The following is a 19,490-nucleotide window of genomic DNA, read 5'->3' as shown; positions in this document are numbered from 1 at the left end:
CATGCACGGGATTGCTTGTACTTGTTACAGTCAATCGTCCGCCCGTTGTAGAAACCTCTCATTGCAAAGCTTGGTTTGGTATGCCTGCTGAGATGGCTTTCTGAAGCACTCGATTGGGTTTCGATGATGAGGAGCGCCAGTTTGGGCGCCCACGTAATGCGGCAGCGAGATGCACTCAGGGTTGTAGAGCAGTCGTGATAGTGAGGTCAACCAGGCAAGCTTCTGGAGTTGTAAAAAACCTTGAGACCTTGCTGAAATGCGGTGGGTTGATTTATCGCTGCGAGACTTGTACCACACCTATGTTTGACTGATGAGCATTCCGGCCCATACCAGAACATGCCCGTCCCGGATGAATCCCAGAGGCAGTTCATCGGTATCCTGTGAGAGTGTCAGCGAGTATCATGGGAGCCAGGTCCAAGCCATCCATTCACCGAGGTGTAGATAATCTCACCTTAGCAAAAATGGCCGCTTGCCCGATGCCCATATGTGTAGCAACCCACGCCAGGCATTTTCGGAAGTACGCTCGCAGGTCTGGCGAGACTGTGGAGCGTTTTGAGGCGACGAAGAGAGGATGGAGAAGCAGGAGACCACCCACAGATCTCCCAGGTGGAAAATGGGCAGCATCTCCGCCCAGTGGGAATTGCCATGCTTTTCCAGAGTTGGTGAGATGGAAGGGGACAGACGCAGCAACATCCGTTGCGAGCTCCTGGATCTGTGAGAACAGAGGTTGCAGGGGAATTCCTTTGCTAGGGTGATATCTCGGTAGGTCAGTTGGGTGAACATCAAACCTTCTGGCATCCTGTCGAAAATGTTCCTCGAAGTGGATAACCCGTTCTAGGTATAACAGCCGAGCTTTGCGGTAGGAGTTCCACACGGCAGAGACGTAGACTTGCAATTGTCAGTTATGGGCTCACGAGTGGCCAGCGTGGTCAGCCTGGGGTAGGTGGCAAACTCACGGTCAAAGTAGCCTTCTACTTTGCCTTGCCAGCAGATAGAGCTCGTAATCGAGTCGGCGTCAGCGAAGCCGACTGTTTTCGGGGACCATTCACGAGGCTGATTCTGCGGCCATTGTGCGTATTCGTCTGCAAGTAGCTCCATCTCTTCTCTCAACGTGTGCACCTCATCAGCAGGAACAATCGTGTCAGCATCCATCAGTCGCTGCATCCTTTCGTGGAGAGGCCTTGTCTTCAGAAGGATGGAATCTAGTGTTTGCACTGGGCGCGAGGACACAGGTGCACACAGTATTCCGAAGCTGCTCAGAGACTGAGGTTAATTGTCAGTCATCGTAGAGACCTCTCTGGGACAGAACCGTACCTGCTGCAACTGCGCGGAACTGAGGCGGAGTGGATTTGCCATCTGAAAAACCTGAGCGCCAGTGTTGATGTCGAATGGTGAATGACTTGATGATAGTAAAGCACACACGCCCCTGGTGTGGGTACTGTGCGCCGCTGAAGTTGAATCGTGGGTCGATATGATCTGGAATCGTCAGTTATTGTAAAACATGTTTAAACACATCTGGATGTGTATCTTTACTTCATATAGGCCCAGCAACACAGCAGTCATCAGAGATCCGACGATATTCGATGTCCTCACGTTCAGGATGGATGAGCGAAACGACTGTAGAAGCTCGAAATAAAGTATCTTGGCTTTCTCCGCGACCTCCGGCCGACGATGTTTGTTCCCGTAGCTGGCAAAAGCGACAATGGTCAGCACTCGAGAAAGTTCGGATAAAGGTCCGTAGTGCTCAATGAGCCGTGGAAGGCCGTCCAGATAGCCGCGAGATAAGGATGGATCTGATGGGACGATGCAATAATTTTGGAGGAAGGAATCTCGAGCTGTTTGTTCGAACTCGCTGGTGTGCCATTCGGTGAGGGTAAGTACAGGAGGCCGGCGTATTGCGACGGTGACACGGTGACCATTGTTCGTGTGGAGCTGTTGAATGATGGGGTGGTTGTTTCCTCTGTCGAAGCGTTGTGTTCGAAAAATCAAATCGGACACTGGTTTGTAGCCAAGACAAGTGCGTTTGGCTTTGATGCATCTATTGCAGACCTGGGAGAAGACGCGTCAGTTGTCGTATGATGACTGCAGAGAGTGTATGAGCAATCTGCATACCGGACGAGCTTCGTCACACTGAACGATGGGGTGAGCATATATCGAGTCTCCCAGTCGAGATGATCTCACCTTCTTCCGCCTCCGCTTACATGTTTCGCAGCCCCTCGAAACGCCATGGTAGACCATGATATCAGCCTCAGCTAGTTGGAAGACCTGTATGTCTTTTGCATGGCATGGAGCACCAACGTTGTCCCCTAACTCCGGCCGATGCTCAAATGAAAAAGTGTGTCGATGGGTGAGTGATGATGATTTGAGATGTGAAAGTGATGTGAGAGGACTGTCAATCAATCAATTGGGGCTAGTCTTGCGCTATCCGAATCTCATGAACCTTGCCGTTTCGAGCTAGCCTTGCGCCCTTTGATATCTCTCCGCACTTTATTTCATGCCTCATGGCCTTCCAGCAGGACCAGCACAAGTCATTGAGTCAAGCATACCTGCAAACAATTTCAACAGTCAGCTGTGTGATATGATACACCAGTGTTCTCAGATGATGCACCAATGTCCGGACCCCGGTATGTCACTGCCGCATCTATAACAATGCTCGGCCGAAGGTGAGGTGAGATAAGTCCGAGACCTCTGTGCAGTCTCAAAGTACAAATTCTCGCCATTTCCTCGCTCTTGATCTCTCAGTTTCTCAACTGTATATCCTAGAAGTCGTAAGCATCAACTGACTTTGTCAATTTCACATCATGTCTGCAACTCACAACGACCATATCTCCAAGGTCGCCCTCGTTGGCGCAACAGGAACTCTGGGTTCCGAGATTCTGTCCGCTCTCCTTGCTCACCCATCCCCTCAATATCAAATCACCGTCATAACCCGGTCGGACAGCCCCGGACTCACCTCTAACCCACGTATCAATGTCAAGACAGGTTCATACAATGACCATGCGTTCCTCGTATCCGCCCTCACCGGCCAGGACGTCCTAGTCATCACCCTGGGCTTCAGCATCTGCGACCAAGTCCAGCCGCTCATCATCCGTGCAGCATGCGAGGCCAAAGTCCCTTACATCCTGCCCTGCGAGTTCGGCAGCGACACCAGCAACCCCCGCCTCATCTCTGCAATCCCGGTCCACTCCAGCAAGGTCGATGCGCGAAAACTGGTCGAAGAGCTGGGCACTTCAATCGATGGCACTCGAACCAGTGCATGGATAGGCATCATCAACAACGCCTGGTTCGATTGGAGTCTAGCTGGAGGCTGGTTCGGCATCGACATCAAGTCTCGGAAAGTCACACTTCTCGACGGCGACGGCGACAGCAACGGCATCAAGACATACACCTCAACTATCCACATGTCAGGCTTGACCGTGGCACGGCTTCTCGCCCTGCCACTGGCCGTCACAGGAAAGAATCCCAACGTCACCAGCAACGATCCCAAGCTACAACGCACGCTTGCTTCGTTCGCCAACAAAATGGTGTATGTGGCCAACTTCCAGCTCTCGCAAGTCGGCATGTTCCAGGCCGTGCAACGAGCCACCCATACGACTGATGCAGACTGGGACATTTCACATGTGCCCCTCATCCAGTATATTCGAGACGGCTCCACGAGACTCGAACAGGGTGACATTACAGGCATCATGAATCTTGTGTACGGCAACCTTTTTGTGAACGGCGTCGCGGATGCGTATTACCCGAACGGCTCGCTGGAGGAAGTGGAGTTAGACAATGCTCTGCTTGGACTCGGAGGTTGTGAAGATCTCGACGAGGTCACGAGCAGAGTCGTCAAGAAGGTGACGGCCGGCGGGTGAGTATATCACGCTCCTGGAACATTATGCACGCACGGGACCATGTATTAATACATTCGACTCAATTCTTTCGTAAACCATCATTAGGCGTTACACCGTATTGTCTGTCCCGCAGATCTGACCCGCCCCCGGCACTCGCCACAAACCCCAAGCATGCACCATATCCGTTACCAAGTCATCAAGAGTTTCCATGGCGATGCCCGATTTATGCCCCTTCCAGCGCTCTGATCCCATCGCCCTCGACACCATCAATCACCCTTCTCACATGCCCCTGCTCCAATCGTCTTGCCCTCTCTCGTCCCTCTTCCAACCTCTCCACGCCCAGTCTGATATTCTCGACATGGACACTCAGCGGAATCTCCTTATGATCCCTGAGCAACTCCGCACTACCAACCCTGGTCCTCAGCTCTTCCAATTCCGCCCCCATAGCCTGCAACTTCAAAATCGTCCCCGACACATGCGCCCAAGCCACTTTTCTGTACCGGCCAACCTCCCTCAGCAGCCCAAGCTGGCTATTATACTTGCCCAACTTCGCTCTGTTCCCGCCCAGCAGCGTCCACAAGTGAGACAAGATCTCGTCCTTGCCGGCCTGCGCAGCGATATTGTCCCGCATGGAAATCGAGTGAATGATGTCAAGGCGGTCTTCGAGGTTTTGCAGCACTTGCAACAAGGCTTGCGCTTCCTCGATAAGCCGCTCGATCTCGTCACTCACAATCCGTGTATGCTGGATATACTGATCCAATAACCGAGCCTCGGTGAACTGCACCGGCGAGAACGGTGCGAGGATTTTGTCCTGAATGAAACTCGGAATGATGCCACGGGAGGATTGCTTCGTGGCCATGTCATCGAGAACATGCTGCGTCCATCGTGCCGTGCTCAGAACTATATCCACCCCACGGCCAACGTGAGAATTGAACTTTTGTAGGTCGTAAGATGCCATCCGAGCCGTTTCGATGAAGCCGTCAAACTCCAAGACCAACTCATTGCGCGAAGCCAGCTGTGAGAAGCGCACGACCTGACGTAGATCGCGTATGGAAGTCTCCGAGCGTTTCATGTCCAGGGGCAGGGCGACTCCTTTAGCTGACTCTGACAGGATCTCTTCGAAGTGAGATTGTGTCTGCATCAAGGCGTCGAATTCGACAGGAGCGGACCTCCCATCCGAGAGTGTGGGAGCGTCTGCGTCATGGGGAGCATATTGGCATATCGGAAGACGGAGAATCCAGACTCCAGGTATGCGACAAATTGGTGAAAGGGCGGTGTAGATCGAGGTGGTGAGGAGGTTCTGCACGAGCATCAAGATGCCAGCGAACAGATAGGCAGCAAGGACCCATGAGATGGGCTTCTTCAAGGCCTTCAGAGTATGGCCGCAGACGTCCAGCGTCCATTTGAGGGTATGACCAAGGATCTTGAGGGCCTCGTTGGAAACAGTCGAGCCTATTGTCTTCTGTGGTCTGTCTGCGGGCGACCTATTCCGCGCTGTCCCATTCGTGGAGTTTGCTTGTCTGGCTCGCGTAGACCTGGCAGGCACAGGGGGCTTCCGCTGTCTGGCAAGTCTTTCTGATGTGGGAACACTAATTGTCGGCATCACAAAGTCTGTAGCAGTGGTCTGCGTTTGTTGTGGTGGACCGGCGGATCTGGTCGTTCTTGTTTGCTGGTTTTGGTCTGGAATGTTTGCGCTTGTTGCCGTAGACTCTTCTTCGTCCCAGCTTATGCTTTCATCGCCTTGATCCTCGACGACCCATGAATCATCAAGAGCTTTTGTACTTGGGGCCATCTCGTTCACTGCTTCTAGCGGCAGAGTGACACAGACAACTTCACTTCGGTGCTCGGGATGTACAAGTGAGGCGCTTAGGCAGTCCTCCCAGCGATTCAGCCTTGGGGTGGTATTGATGGATGTCCAAAAGACGTGATCACATTGTCACAATGTCCTGCAAACGGGCATACCACACTTGTATCCTGAATGTAGTATGTTCACCAAGATGACTGTCTTCTTTTGCCACCTAAAAGCAAGGCACATAAACAGGTCGCGTGGATGGTTGGTTACCTGGTACTTAGGCAGGCGCGGGTCACTGTTTACCCAGACGTCATACTCTTGGCGCCTCGTGTTACAGGCTTCAGGGAGCGCCTGGGGTTTCTACACAAGGACCAATACTGCCTGACTCTCTTAAAGTGCAACCATCAGAGACCAAGTTAGTCCGTACTTCCCAAGAGTATAGGTTGGACATATTATCTCTATACTACAACGTGGTCTAACCTTTCTATCTCATTGTCACCAATTCTTCTGCGCTGGTCTACTCGTCGTTAGCCATGTGTCAGACACACTGTCAGGAATACTTACCGGATGAATAGCGACACAGCTATCAAAGTCCTTCTTCGTCGCTCGCATCTTGACGGCAACACTGGCAACATTAGCACTTTGGCGACCGGATCATATTGGCAGAACTCACCCAAAGCCTTGCATCATTTCATCACAGCCCTTGCCCAAGATATGCAACCCTACAACTTCTTCCTCTGGCAGTTTGCAGACGAGCTTGAACTCTGTAGGCTCCTTCTTTTTCTCCTCAGGAGGAAATCTGTCGTTTCTGTCAGTCGTCGACTCGTTCGCAACGCGCAGCAGCACTTACACATCATAGTACATGGCCGAAAATTTGGTGTGATAAATCTTGACGTTTTCCTTTCCATATTTCTCAATAGCTTGCGGTTCGGTCAATCCAGTTGATCCACATTCTGGGTGTGAAAACACCACAGATGGTATCCTCTCGTAATCTAGGTGAGCATCTTTGTGCTCTGGTGGACCGAACAAGCGGTTGCCCAGCAGTCTGCCAGCCGCAATGGCCACAGGAGTAAGTTCGACCTGTTAATGGATTAGATTTAGGTCACCTCCAACATTGACGGACTGACCTGGCCCGAAACGTCACCCAGCGCATAGACCCCGTCAATATTCGTATTTTGGTATTTGTCCACCTCGATATGGCCAGTCTTGTCGAGCTTGATAGGGATGTTCTCCAGACCTAGACCTCGAGTCTCGGCGCCGCGTCCGATGGCCCATAGCAGCTCGTTTGTAACCATCTCACTTCCATCGTTCATGATAAGCTTAAGTTCCTTCTCGCGCGGATCGGACTCATCCTTTGCCGCCTTCACCTGGATAACTTCCTTGATACCTGGATGATTGCGGTGGACGTGGACGCCCAATTCTTCGTAGTGGTTCGTCAAGGTCTCTTGGATCATGGGATCAAACTTTCGCAGGAACGTGTTATGTCGAATGAACAGATGGGACTCAACTCCAATGGCGTTCATCACACCGGCAAGCTCGACCGCAATGTAGCCACCGCCGACGAATACCATCTTCTTGGGCAGGTGCTTGATCGAGAAGTACTCGTCAGATGTAATACCGTATTCCGAGCCTTTGATGCCTTCAGGTTTTGTGGGATATGAACCGGTGGCAATGGTAATGTGTGGTGCCGTGATCCGATAAGGCTCGCCTCCGTCTTTGGGCTTGACTTCCATTTCGTGCTCGTTAATGAATGTGGCTGTACCGTGGATCAAGTCGATTCCCTCTTTTGCCCAGTTGTTCTCGTATGCGCCATTGAGGACCTTAATTCTAGCGTCTCTCTTCTCGACAAAGGACGTGAAATCAAAATCGGGCTCGCCAAACTTGTAGCCGTAGTGCTTTCCTGCCTTCATGGCTTCGGCGATGGAGGCAAAATTCCAGGTCATCTTCTTGGGCACACACCTGGAGAGCAATCAGCACCATGTCAAGCCGCCACGTAGTTTATGTACCCAACGTTCACACAGCAACCTCCTGAAACTCCTGCATCGATGATCGCTGTCTTTGCGCCATACCAGCCACTGGCTCTTCTGGCCGCACCGCTACCTCCAGATCCTCCCCCAATGACGATGTAGTCATACTGTTTGGTAATTGGAGCCATGATCGATTGTGAGGAGGAGAAATGCCGAGATAGACCACCTAATCTTGCCACGGGCGCAGGTGGTATACTGGAGGAATGGATGCTTGTAGGACGAGTGACGGCTGATCGCGTGGGTGCCAGTGTAAAAATTCTAGGATGCAGCGATGTAGCAGACGACCGGACAAGTCTGCCAGGACCAACTGACATGTCACTACGGCAAGTACAAGAAAGGAAGAAAGAGTGTCCGTGGAGAAAACCCGAGGATGATTAATGCAGGCTAGATTGTGTTCAGTGCAAAAAGCATGCAGCGCATAGAGGCCGACGGGTTGATCGTCAATGATTCAAAGATGATGTGATCAACTTGCGGGCACGACAATCGCTCCGCCAATCCCATTCAGAGGCCCCGATACTCGCCAGATATCCGTGCATCCCGTTCAAAGCTTATCAAATCATGCATACCAAGGTACAGTCTACGACCTCGTGCTTGGATTCTATTCTGCTCCGCATGTTCCGGGCGAGTTTCAGTATACATATCGAGCGCATAAGAAGCCGAATTGGCCACAGAAACCATGCTTCAGACAAGTCTTGGCCTTTTGCGTGGCAGGTGATTAGTATTCATCCCGCAAGTTCGGGCTGCAACAACGAGGATATGAAGGCAACCCGATGCCAATACCGTCCCAAAGCTGCCTCAAGTCTGGTGACCTCACTTCCATACAGCCTAAGTCAATAACACTCAGAGTTTCGATTTCGGCTGCACCATCTCTCCGGGTTTGTCGCCTATATCCACTTGCTGCCACCAAGGATATCCATCGGGAGCATCTTGGGGTACCTGGCCGCTGAAGTTGACTTGTCTCTTCTGAAGAAAGCTCTCAACACCTTCGACGTTATCCTTGCTGCCGAACATACCATGGATAATCTTGGAATCAAGGAGGTGAGCTCCCTCAGCACTGTCAGGACCACGGTACATGAGCTCTCTCATCATCTTGGTTGAAACTGTAGAGGTGTTCTTCGCTACTTCATCGGCGATTTCGAATGCACGAGTTAACGTGGCTTCTGGAGTCGGGCACGTCTCGGAAAAGAGCGTGCCAAAGAGCGGATGTTCTGCTGGGTACACACCGCCCGTGGTGGTCAGGTGTATTGCTCGTGAATGTCCGATCAATCGTGGGAGAAAGTAATGAGAGCATGCTTCCATGATGATTCCGCGTCTGCTAAACACAAACCCAACCTTGGCCTTGGAATATGCAACTCGAATGCAAGCCGGTAAGCACATCGTGATTCCGACGCCAACAGCAGCACCCTGGATAGCGGCAATAGTTGGCTTAGAGCAGTGATGTATGGCCAGAGACGTTCTCCCACCACTGTAGCTTGTCAGCACTGGCATCTAGGTCTTGTGACTGTACTCTTTACCCGTCCCTATGGTCCACATCACGCTCTGTCTTTGGTCTTCTTGCTTGGCCCGTCTCGTCTTTTGCTCCCAAAAAGCCAATCTCAAGGTCCGCACCTGCGCAGAAGCTTCTTCCAGCACCAGTCAAGACTACCACTTTGACCCTCGGGTCAATGTCAATAAGCTCATAGACGCGTTCGAGGTCTTCGCGCATGACATCTGTGAAGGCATTGTGCTTTTCCGGTCTGTTCAGTGTGATCAAGACTACTGGTGTCGCGGTTGGAGACGATTCAGGGACGTGAGAGACTCTGATGTGACGAACAGGCAGCGAGGTATAGGATTCAGGGACTTGCAACGGTGGATGAGATGCGCGAGGCATCTCGAAGGCAGGTTTGAAGGACGTAGAGAGGTTTGCTTGAGGTAGAGAGGGAAGGTCACGACTTCTAGCTCAACATTGTCAGCGCGTCTGCGTTTGAAGACTTGACTGTCTCGGGTGTCGAGATCTTGCTCGCAGTAGTCGTATTGTAACATTATCCTCGGTTCACTGTTTTGAGCGCACCCGCGGTCGTGAGATTTGGGGGCAGACTGCGAAGATGAATGCGGGGGATTCGGTACCAGCAGAGCCTACCAGCATCTTGCAGCTGTTGCAGCCGATTTCTGCCTCGGGAAGAGGAAGAGGAAGCTCTGGGCTTCCGTCAAGGATCACGGGCGTTGCAAGCCTGCTCGTGTGGCGGTCTCCCACTGGATTTCAGCTGTAGGGACATTGCATTATGGTTGTCTGTTGCTTCACGACTAGATGGAGCAACAGCAACGAAAGCGTCAAAGTAGGAAAGCAGAGATGGAAGAAGTACAAAGTTGCAGCTCTCGTGCTGCTTCCCTGCGTTCAAAAGAGCTTCATCATGGGTGCAACTACCAATAGATATCAGCTCACTTCAGCACCTCTCTTTCACGTTCATGGTGCAGGGCATTCCATCTACTACAGGGTTCTCTTCTCCAAAGCTTTGCTCAAGGCAAAACATATTGATGAAAAGGTATTTGAGGGCCAAAAAATGCGCGGATAAGAGCCCCGAAGGACACTTAACAGAAATTCCTACTCCGATGTGCAATGGAGTGGCATCTCTGTAGTCAGGCATCTTCTTGAGCATGCCGACTCCCACAAGGTAAGTATGAAGAAAGGAAAAGGAGAATTGGAGGTGGAAGAGAAGAATATATAGGCATGGAGACGCGCCAAGAAAATGAAATTGCTGTGGGTAAATGTCGTGAAACGGAAGCTGAGCCGAGCACATGCATAATGAGGCTGAAGTGAACAGGTGTTGATTTCAGTGTCATACTTTGAAGACAACTCCAGTCAGGGTGGAGCAGTGATGTGTCTACGGCTGCCTCTCAGCTTGATCACTGTGGAAGCTACAGCGCTGATTATGGCCCTGTTGGATCTTCTTTGTTTCGAAGCACTTCCACAGAGTGAGCCTTGCCATCCCCTAGATCTTTCACCACCTTCAACAAGTCATAGCAAACGGTCTCAGAAACAATGCTGTCATGATGGTAGTCGTTGTGGTCACGCACAAATTGTCGCATCCATGTCGCAGGCGTCAGCAGCTCGCCATTCGCTCTACGGCGCACGACATCCAGGTATTTGGTGATCTGCTTCTCCTCCTCAGGACTTACACCAGTTTCCTGCATGTACGCCTGTATCAAGGGAAGAAGTCCAGTAAAAGACTCAGCCCGTGAACCCTCTATCCTCCCATTTATGATCTCGTTGACCGTCAGCTCGGTGCATTCATCTTCGTTGTCATTATGAGACGTGTTATCCTTCGCCTGCACCTGTTGCCGGAAGAAAAACTTCTCGTTGCCAACCGCGTTGCGCGTATGTGCTCGCTCCATATTCTCGGACACTTTGAACATCGGTATATAAAGGTTGGATCAAAGTGTAAGATGGCCCTCGAGCAAAGAACAATGAAGATCGCAAAGGCGGCATTGTCGAAATCCGACAATTGAATCTCCGAAGGTCTGAACTCCACTCGCCATCCTGCTTTCCCGTCCTTTGAAGGCAGCTTGAAATCGACATGCGGCCAGATGGCGGAGTGGATAATCTCGAAGAGCTCAACATCTTGATACGAATTCACTTCGTTCTTCGTCATCGCGATGGGGTCCCGGCTGAGGATGTTCGCATAGTGCGATGCCAGGAGATTGTCCATTCCTGCTTCCTCGAGGCGCTCCTTGATAGAGGTATCGAATTCGACGTTATTCGAGTTGTACTCTGCTCGCATCCTCGGATCACTCGAAATAAACATTGGGGTTGACGACCATCTTGGCCGAGTGTGTGACCGCTTTACCTGATTCCCTGTCAAATCAACATACTCTTGAACAGGACAGGACTCACTCCTGGCTGCAGTTCCTGGAGCGTTCTGTCTTCAATGGCCGACGCGGCCTGGTTCCATCGCAAGTCCCAATCGGTCAGAAGACCACGAAAGAAAGGAGTCGCTGCAGATAATGCCATGATAACGGGCGCAAGTACGCAGAGCTGGTCATGAATGTAACGACATTGTGCAAGGTCCTTCATCTGCATCGTCACCTGCAGCCCACACGCTGTCGGCCCAAAGGCCATTGAATCACCGTATATGTAGTTGTCAACTTGTTCATGCTTGTTTACGTCGCTCTCCTGCGCGTGATTCTTGTGCGGGAATTGACGTGACTCTCTCCAGGGCCACGGTGTCTCAGTGTCTTTGAAGATAGGCACCCTAACCCGTACCGGACGCTTGCGGCGGCGGTGCAGCATATTGTCGTGGATGGTTCCGTATCGCTCATAGTCGCTCAGCAGCCCATCGGGCATGAACTGTGACTGAAGGACAACACCGTTGTTTGGTAGGGCAGGCTCGGTGTATGTTCCTGGTGCGCCAATCCGTGGAAATTCAGGCATTGACAGTACTGCCTCATTCTTGTCCAGGCATGACTGGATCATTCGCCTTCTGAGTATGAAGTCAGTCATTAGGCAATATGATGAATTCGAAGCCCGCCTTGCCGATTGTGCATATCTGCTTCAACGCTCAGAAAACATTCCAAACTGCCGCCGTATGGCTGCCCAGGTATGCCCTCCACCATGAAACTCCCGAACTCTGGTTGGAACTCAGGTTCTTTCTTTTTCCTATTTGCAGTGCTCTGAGGCTTCTGTACTGCCTCGAGAACTTCACTCTGCTTGAGCAGCAACCTTACTGCGCGTCCAGCGTGGTCAAATGAGACCAGCTGGAACTCAAGCTGTCGACGCCCATCAGTATCAATATCCACTCAAGCCAAAGGGTCTCTTGCCTCGTCTCCCCATAGCGCCGGCAGACCTCTCAAGTCGCGGTGGTTGTGGAAGATCTCAAGCAGTTGCTTGACGGTTGTCAGCAACGTCAAGCCGTAGAGCCTTGTTGGTCATTGGGACAGCAAGATAACTTGCCTCTAATGCACGTATTCTGACGCGATCAGCCACAGCCTGGACGTCTTTCCAGTGTCCAGCGCCATCTTCCATGGTGTATCTCCCTTTCAACGTGGCATTGGATGATCTCTGTCCTATGAGTGAGTCGTTGAACCCCGTCCGGCAGGACTGCAGTCCTCTGCTATGCTCTGGTGAGGTCTAAGTTGTCGCTATAACGTTGGGGCAGATCCTCACAGCATGCATCTGATGGAGGGCTTCTAATGACTGGGGGGAAGTTGACAACGAACGTAGTTGAAGATCGCGATTCACGGTATAAACATCTCTGCCGCCAAAGATGCCATGATGTCGGGCTGTCAGGCGCATCTACGTCAGTGGTGGTGTCTCCATCAAGTACGAAGCTTGCTAGCTCCCACGCACGTCGATCATCGAAACCTCTGAGGCCAGAAGTGTACGTAAAGATTGACTTCATGGTGACATACCACCAAATCCGACGACTAAAAGAGCCGACGGCAGACCGCGTTGTCGTGGTCATTGGGGGCGAAAGACACCAAACAGACGAGGCAGGGCAGTCATATATATATTTGTTCATCCTGTGAAGAACGCTGTAGTATGACAGAAGGTGAACCCCCTGCTACCCCCACTCTGGCCTGGTTGTGGAGCACAGGCGATTACCATATCAAGCCAGTCATTTTGGAGCAAGCGAGCTTTCAAAATGAAGTGTTGCAAACCCATTGCGACGTGTTGCAACAAATTCCCGGAGCTTTTTGTGCGCTGCACACCCCTTATCATAGTATTCGACATCCTCCTTCGACTTAAAAGTAGTAATTGCGATGACTGTGAAGCCTTGGCTTCGTTCTTCCGAGCTGTTGATAACTCGAGCTGCCTCGTTTGCAACAATGTAAGGTGCACCATTCTAAACATGGTTGTACACGGTCAGCAATGACCAGAGCACATGAACTCTGTTTCAGAGAATCTTCCATTACCTTTTCAGCCGTGGATCGCAGTATATCATACTGGGCAACCACGGCATCGATATCTTCCTCTTTCGCTACCTGGAACATGGTAACTCTCTTTATGTATGATTGAGACATAGTGACGAGATCGATTAGGGGGAGATGGGATCTTCGAAGTCAGAATCAGGGGTGACGTTCTTTTGTATTCAGCAAAGTGTTGAAGATGTGAGAGATGATTGCTACAGACGACGAATGCCTTGCGTCTTTAAAGCATGGTGCTCTATCCGCATTACGCGGAAACACCCCGCATCGCAACACGCAGATCCGACGGATTAAAAAGGCGATACTTGCCTCAATGCAGAATCTAGATTCCGGCCCTGGTGAGGTGCGGTGAACATTACCAAATGTCCTGTGGATAGCACTCGTGCTGATACTTATTTCTTTGGACAGTGCCAGCAACCGACTGTGACGATAACAGGTTTCGATTGGATGGAACAGCATTGAGTGGTAGGAAGGACTCGAGTTATCAGAATGGGTTCTGCAGCAAGAAGCGCTAGATAATCCGATATACCAGAAGCAAGCGGGCTGAGTATACGTGAAGTCTGCGCCGTCTCTGAAAGCAAGCGAAGCGTTCTCCACAAGGAAACTAGTGAGATGGTATCAGGTTGTCGACGCGGATGCCTGAAGCAGTGTCGCTGCAGGATGTCCGAGAATACATGAGCGCAAAACGCAAGTTTTGTGTCAGAAGCACTTGACATCCACATTCAGGTTGAGCAGTATAGGAGCCTCCATACCTCGGTCATGTCGGGAAAGAGAAGACGAGAACATATATCACTGCACGTTGGTGGCAACAGCGAGATGGAGCGCATCAAGGCCCAGTCTTGGCATTGATGTCGAGTTTGCAGTCACGTTGTGCCGTGATGCAGTTTGCCGCCCTTTCGATCAACTCCGAATCTTGATCTTGGTCTTCCGACACCGCCATCACCTCATCGCACGTTCCCCCTCCAGCGCATCGGCACCCTTCCTGGACACACCGTCCATCCTCTCATTCTTGCATGCTTCGAGGACACATGTTCAACACCTCGTTGCGCCGGGTGGCGCGCACCTGCTCAAACGCCTCACCTGCTCCCTCGCGGCCAACGACGCCCACGATAGCATCTTTCACGTCTCATGCCCATCAACGGCGGCATTCCTCCTCCAAGCCTCCCGTACCACCGAACAATGGCTCTTCCGCCATACCACCAGCTTCGGTCAAACAAGTTGGAGCCCCAAGATCCGACACAAAGCGATCGGGGGCCGAGTCACGCTTATCAAAGAGAAGAGTCTCTAAAGACAAACTGGATGCTAAACAAGTGCCACAAGACGACTGGACCTCCAAAATGCCTTCGGTGCCTAGCTTACAGCATCTGAACCTGAAGGGTATGTGTGACACCACTGCATGAAATGTCTACGTTGGCTGACTTGACTGTCCCCAGATATCTACGTAGCGTCGTTCTTTTCCACTCACCGACCACTCTCTATTACGGGACCTGTTCCTCAGGAAACATCCATCGAATCCATCGACAAAGTGTTCCAGCCGAAGCCCAAGTCCAAGCGAAATGCCTCTCAAGAAGTCATTCTCACCCTGTCCTCAACCGTCGAACGGCTCGACGAACAGATAGCGCACAAGCGGGCAGAGGACAGTTCCCAGCATGCAGAGGCAAAAGCAGCCATCATAAAGGCCCTCACGCAGCGTAACGATACCTCTTCCGACCCAAATCGGGCACACCATCTCGACGGCGCGCCGCAAACGATTAACGTTAGTGGCCGCAATGTCAAGCTTGTCATACAGGAGATTGCAAAGCGATTTCGGCCCTTCAACGTCCCTCCGGCTCCAGTGCCGGTCAGCGATGCTGAAATCAGCGCTGCCGAGGCAGAAGCCGCTGCTGCCGAAGCCAACGAAGAAATGCAAGCCAAAAGCCTTGAAGTGCAAATCGAAAGCCAAGAACATGACCCATACATCCAGCAGGTCGTTTTGAACGTCCATGAGCAAGGAGAAGCAGAGGATGAAGGATTCTTCACCAGTCATTCGGCGCCAATGACGGAGATTGAAGAAGCGTCCGCTGGGCCAGAAATGCTGGACACACGCCACAGTGGACGTGTCGGTCGTGTCAGGCGTACCGGCATGTATGCCATCAGTGTCAAGCGACAGAGACGATTAAAGATGAAGAAGCACAAGTACAGGAAGTTGATGCGCAAAACAAGAAACATCCGGCGGCGACTGGGACAGATATAATCTTTGCGCAGGTTCGATTTGAGCATTGCATTTTAGACGTATGTGGACGAGGGGGTCTGGCTGTTGCTTGTCAGATGCACACCAGGGTGCATATCCACGGCGTTGGAAAGGTTCATCATGATCAAGCGTGCAGCAGTCTTTCCTAGACTTGCTCGATACGTGCATACCTACATATCTTCGTCTTCTAGTTAGCGCTGAACTACGCAAACACTCCTCATAGCTTTTATCTTCACTCTCTGTTGCCTCCAGGTATCTGCAGCCAAGCAAGTCATCAACGTTCAGAATATGACTTGTCATCAGGCTTTCCGGTTTGCGGTAGAAATGTAACTATCAAAGATCTATTGCATAAAAGTATTATTTTTCAGTACCAAAACTGTACATATAAATAGGTAGAGCACACGCATGTAATGGCAGAGCAGAGCCTCCCATAATCAGCATGCACAGGGACCTTGACATGTCATCCACAATGTACCGCTCAGTCCTTCGATGGTTGCCCTCTCCTGCATGTTGCTCTAATTCACGCTGGTAAAACTGTATCATTCGTACATAAGGTCCGGGCAAATCTCATAGCATTTGCCCATCCACTTAATCTTGATCGACCGATCGGTCGAATCTTGCTGGTGTGGGCTGTTGACTTGTACTTGCGCCCAACCAGACTGTTGTTCTTTCCTACTCCTCCCTCGGCTCATAGTTCCCCGTTCATTCTTCACATCACTTCCGACGTCTTTTGTGCATGACGCTCCAACGCAGCCGTCATATTCTTGTCCGCTTCACACGCGAGTGCACTTAACATGTCACATCGACCGATGCCTTGGAGTTCATCAACAAAGCGACGATAAGTCCGTAAAGACCCAAGACTTCGGCGAAAATGAGGATAAGAATCATGCCGACGAACAGACGGGGTTGTTGAGCAGTTCCTCGAACACCAGCATCACCAACGATACCAATGGCGAAGCCAGCTGCCAGACCGGACAGACCGACGGAAAGACCAGCACCGAGTTGAATGAAGCTGGTAAAGAGGGGCAGTTTTTGCGAAAGGTTGTCGGAGATCAACACCGAGACGACGAGACCGTAGATACCGATGATACCAGCCATAATGACGGGGACAATGTCTGTGGTGGCCATATTAGCTAATTGCTTCTCGTTTCTGCGGACAATGTAGCATACTCTTGACAATCAAATCTGGTCGAAGAACACCCATGGCAGAGATACCGACACCGGACTTTGCAGTTCCATATGCGGCGCCGAAGCAGGTGAAAACGATGGCAGATGTACAGCCCATGGCACCGAAGAAGGGCTAGCCAAATGTTAGTGCTCTGTTCCATGGGATAAGACAAGCTTCTTCGGGGAGCTGCAAAGGGAGTGCAATGCGTCATCGCACCGAAGAGGCGTGGAGGGGATGTTCATACCGCATAGACGGGGCTATAAGCACATACAAGTCAGTACAAGACCATTTAGACAGAAGCGGAGGTAGCAGCGATGGAAAAAACAGCTGTAGGCTGCTTATCGAGTCCATATGCAGGCTCCATGATATGGGGGCAAACTGACCAGAGATCGGTAGACATCTTGACGGTATTGAGTTTCTTTGCGCGACTTGCGTGATGTTATGAGATGAGGTAGAGTCGACGGAGCGTTGTCGAGCGGAAGAAGCTTAGCTGAGAGATGGAGGCGAGCAACGTAGATGCTTCTGTACTGGAAGAGTTGAACAGATTGATGATGTTTCGAAGGTCGAGAGGAGCTTCATTCAGCCTGCGCGCTTGGCACTGGTGTCGGATCGGGAAGGTCGACCGGCATCTGGCTCCGCCTAAACTTTTATGAAGATTCACTTCCGCGGTTCACCAATTTTTTTTTCTGCACAACAGCAACATCAGTCTATCGCAAATCAAACAGAGGGCGAGCCAACGCAAGGAACCCTCTGACAACCACTTCATTTTCTCATTTTCTTCATTCCCCTGATACCCCACGAGTTTAATATCATACCAATATCGCAAAGATGGCTGATAACCCGTCTGCAGCATGGTGAGTCTCTGCCATTTTCTATGGAGACTAAACGAGTCTTGTGAATACTGACCAGATTCTTAGGCCAGTCGCTGACTCTGCGCTTTCGCAAAAAATCCTCGATACCGTCCAGCAAGCATCGCACTACAAGTAAGTAATATGGATCTTGTGATCAAATCAAAAACTGACCTCTCTAGGCAACTGAAGAAAGGCGCAAACGAGGGTATGTCCCGGCGTCGGATGCCCAATTTTTGGCGCCAAAAAATACTGACTACTTACAGCTACTAAGACCTTGAATCGCGGTACTTCCGAGTTGCTCGTTCTTGCCGCTGACACATCACCACTGGCGATTCTGCTTCATTTGCCTCTTTTGGCCGAGGACAAGAACGTTCCGTACGTCTATGTTCCATCAAAGGTCGCTTTGGGACGTGCTTGCGGCGTTTCGAGGGCTGTCATTGCAGCAAGCATTACAACCAACGAGTCTTCGGATCTGATGCCCCAAATCCGCGAACTGAAGAACCGTGTGGAGAGATTGATGATCTGAGGAAGGCAATGTGGCGTTCTCGGGCGAGGAAAACGGAGCGAAGCAGCTGGTAGCAAATGGGGAGACAGGCTAAGAAACCTCTGTATTCGTTACTGAGGATACTTGCTGGAGATGAAGTACGAATGGACAGCCGCCACCCCTGGTCCAGCTAGTCCATCAAAGAATATGATGCTGCAAAGCATAGAGACTGCTCGGTAATCCTCTTCATTCTTTGCACTTTTGCGTCGCCCCGCCTCCCAAACTGCCTGTCCAGGCTCAAGTCCGCCGTGAAATCCACTTTGATCCCTTCATGGTGGTGTCAATTGTTTCTCAAGCCCGCTGGATGGGCTAATAAGCAACCCCATGGATATTCTGCTTCGGATAGTGCGCGAGGTGGATGGCGTTGCCGTTCTGGTCAATGACGGCGTTCGTGTTTTTAGTCATGACGCGAATGAGGTGGCCGGCGCCAAAGCAGAAGAAGAGACTATACGTGCCTCCAGTCAGCACAGCATCTTGATGTCACTCCAGAGCGAAGCGGGAGGACATACCACTCAACAGCGCTGATCAATATACTCGCCACCATCTCTGTCCCCGGGGTGATCGCCCAGCTCAAACCATCGCTAAGTTGAAATAGCAATGTGAAGGCTACCAACCACATGCCCGCGGTAAGGAGATCGAGAATCAGAATCCCGACAATCAGGCTCGATTTTGCACGTGGCCGCGGCAGGAAAGCTGCAATGAGAGAGTATAAGATCGTCCACGCAGTCTATGTGATGTGAGTTCGAGCTGTTCCAAGCAAAGAGGCAGATCCACTTACGAAGACCCAAACAACGACAAAGCCTGGGTAAGAAGAGATCTGAGCTCATATCAGTCAGGGTGCGCAATGTTTCAGAGAATGAGGGTCCGTCAATACGATGTACAGAAAAGAGAGCTCCGAAGACATGATCTTTGCCGCTAGTGATGTTGATGTCAAGACGAGTATTATGGATGCGAGGAAACCCTGACACAGCCGCAGGGCCCAGAGGTAGGTTTGCGAAGTTGTGCTAGGAACTGCACCAGTCGTAGCCATGTTGACCAATACAGAGAATACGTTACTGGTGGGTTTCAAATGAGTGCGGAAGTGACTCTGGAATGAGATCAAGTAATGGTGTTGGTGAGGAGAGAATCTCTCACCCAAGCA

General features: G+C 51.2%; 11 protein-coding genes across 11 annotated transcripts; 3 read left to right on the top strand and 8 right to left on the bottom strand.

The window, feature by feature from the left end:
- Positions 1–5: 5 nt before the first annotated feature.
- EDD37DRAFT_402492 (uncharacterized protein) lies at positions 6–2,465 on the bottom strand. The gene is made up of 8 exons (XM_062812351.1): positions 2,441–2,465; positions 2,182–2,389; positions 2,113–2,130; positions 1,534–2,049; positions 1,315–1,476; positions 957–1,263; positions 452–888; positions 6–378 (listed from the first exon to the last, which is right to left on the bottom strand). Exons 2-8 carry the CDS (start codon positions 2,236–2,238, stop codon positions 298–300), a joined length of 1,578 nt encoding a protein of 525 aa, XP_062670060.1. The 5' UTR covers positions 2,239–2,389; positions 2,441–2,465; the 3' UTR covers positions 6–297.
- Position 2,466: 1 nt separating this feature from the next.
- Positions 2,467–3,900, top strand: EDD37DRAFT_630371 (uncharacterized protein). Its single transcript, XM_062816571.1, has one exon. The coding sequence runs from the start codon at positions 2,802–2,804 to the stop codon at positions 3,855–3,857; it is 1,056 nt and encodes a 351-aa protein (XP_062670059.1). The 5' UTR covers positions 2,467–2,801; the 3' UTR covers positions 3,858–3,900.
- On the bottom strand, positions 3,901–5,876 carry EDD37DRAFT_630369 (uncharacterized protein). The gene has a single exon (XM_062816570.1). It carries the CDS (start codon positions 5,626–5,628, stop codon positions 4,060–4,062), a length of 1,569 nt encoding a protein of 522 aa, XP_062670058.1. The 5' UTR covers positions 5,629–5,876; the 3' UTR covers positions 3,901–4,059.
- EDD37DRAFT_630367 (glutathione reductase) lies at positions 5,877–8,088 on the bottom strand. The gene is made up of 6 exons (XM_062816569.1): positions 7,635–8,088; positions 6,756–7,587; positions 6,479–6,708; positions 6,302–6,427; positions 6,193–6,253; positions 5,877–6,145 (listed from the first exon to the last, which is right to left on the bottom strand). The coding sequence occupies exons 1-6, from the start codon at positions 7,967–7,969 to the stop codon at positions 6,113–6,115; spliced, it is 1,617 nt and encodes a 538-aa protein (XP_062670057.1). The 5' UTR covers positions 7,970–8,088; the 3' UTR covers positions 5,877–6,112.
- Positions 8,089–8,414: 326 nt separating this feature from the next.
- Positions 8,415–9,634, bottom strand: EDD37DRAFT_402393 (enoyl-CoA hydratase). Its single transcript, XM_062812350.1, has 2 exons — positions 9,170–9,634; positions 8,415–9,120 (listed from the first exon to the last, which is right to left on the bottom strand). Exons 1-2 carry the CDS (start codon positions 9,523–9,525, stop codon positions 8,496–8,498), a joined length of 981 nt encoding a protein of 326 aa, XP_062670056.1. The 5' UTR covers positions 9,526–9,634; the 3' UTR covers positions 8,415–8,495.
- A 928-nt stretch (positions 9,635–10,562) lies between these two features.
- On the bottom strand, positions 10,563–12,654 carry EDD37DRAFT_686767 (glutamate-cysteine ligase Gcs1; the record flags this gene model as incomplete). Its single annotated transcript, XM_062819921.1, is given in 8 exon segments — positions 10,563–11,030; positions 11,099–11,479; positions 11,527–11,732; positions 11,760–11,859; positions 11,896–12,096; positions 12,189–12,398; positions 12,450–12,515; positions 12,535–12,654. The coding sequence occupies 8 exon segments, from the start codon at positions 12,652–12,654 to the stop codon at positions 10,563–10,565; spliced, it is 1,752 nt and encodes a 583-aa protein (XP_062670055.1).
- A 592-nt stretch (positions 12,655–13,246) lies between these two features.
- Positions 13,247–13,652, bottom strand: EDD37DRAFT_609178 (uncharacterized protein; the record flags this gene model as incomplete). Its single annotated transcript, XM_062815113.1, has 2 exons — positions 13,247–13,474; positions 13,545–13,652. The coding sequence occupies 2 exons, from the start codon at positions 13,650–13,652 to the stop codon at positions 13,247–13,249; spliced, it is 336 nt and encodes a 111-aa protein (XP_062670054.1).
- Positions 13,653–14,462: 810 nt separating this feature from the next.
- EDD37DRAFT_402177 (uncharacterized protein) lies at positions 14,463–16,078 on the top strand. The gene is made up of 2 exons (XM_062812349.1): positions 14,463–14,933; positions 14,990–16,078. Exons 1-2 carry the CDS (start codon positions 14,570–14,572, stop codon positions 15,787–15,789), a joined length of 1,164 nt encoding a protein of 387 aa, XP_062670053.1. The 5' UTR covers positions 14,463–14,569; the 3' UTR covers positions 15,790–16,078.
- Positions 16,079–16,575: 497 nt separating this feature from the next.
- EDD37DRAFT_681042 (vacuolar ATP synthase 16 kDa proteolipid subunit) lies at positions 16,576–17,566 on the bottom strand (the record flags this gene model as incomplete). The annotated part of the gene is made up of 4 exons (XM_062819740.1): positions 17,338–17,566; positions 17,199–17,211; positions 16,957–17,086; positions 16,576–16,901 (listed from the first exon to the last, which is right to left on the bottom strand). The coding sequence occupies exons 1-4, from the start codon at positions 17,352–17,354 to the stop codon at positions 16,576–16,578; spliced, it is 486 nt and encodes a 161-aa protein (XP_062670052.1). The 5' UTR covers positions 17,355–17,566.
- A 216-nt stretch (positions 17,567–17,782) lies between these two features.
- Positions 17,783–18,331, top strand: EDD37DRAFT_650053 (50S ribosomal protein L30e-like protein; the record flags this gene model as incomplete). Its single annotated transcript, XM_062818201.1, has 4 exons — positions 17,783–17,808; positions 17,872–17,937; positions 17,985–18,010; positions 18,069–18,331. The coding sequence occupies 4 exons, from the start codon at positions 17,783–17,785 to the stop codon at positions 18,329–18,331; spliced, it is 381 nt and encodes a 126-aa protein (XP_062670051.1).
- Positions 18,320–19,461, bottom strand: EDD37DRAFT_402050 (uncharacterized protein). The gene is made up of 4 exons (XM_062812348.1): positions 19,224–19,461; positions 19,128–19,166; positions 18,859–19,076; positions 18,320–18,794 (listed from the first exon to the last, which is right to left on the bottom strand). The coding sequence occupies exons 1-4, from the start codon at positions 19,377–19,379 to the stop codon at positions 18,659–18,661; spliced, it is 549 nt and encodes a 182-aa protein (XP_062670050.1). The 5' UTR covers positions 19,380–19,461; the 3' UTR covers positions 18,320–18,658.
- Between the last annotated feature and the right edge of the window lie 29 nt (positions 19,462–19,490).

This window comes from Exophiala viscosa, assembly GCF_022695815.1.
Source record: "Exophiala viscosa unplaced genomic scaffold EDD37scaffold_5, whole genome shotgun sequence".
NCBI classification, from domain to species: Eukaryota; Fungi; Ascomycota; class Eurotiomycetes; order Chaetothyriales; family Herpotrichiellaceae; genus Exophiala; species Exophiala viscosa.
Note: the sequence above shows the minus strand (reverse complement) of the source record. Positions and strands in the feature narration are given on the sequence as shown.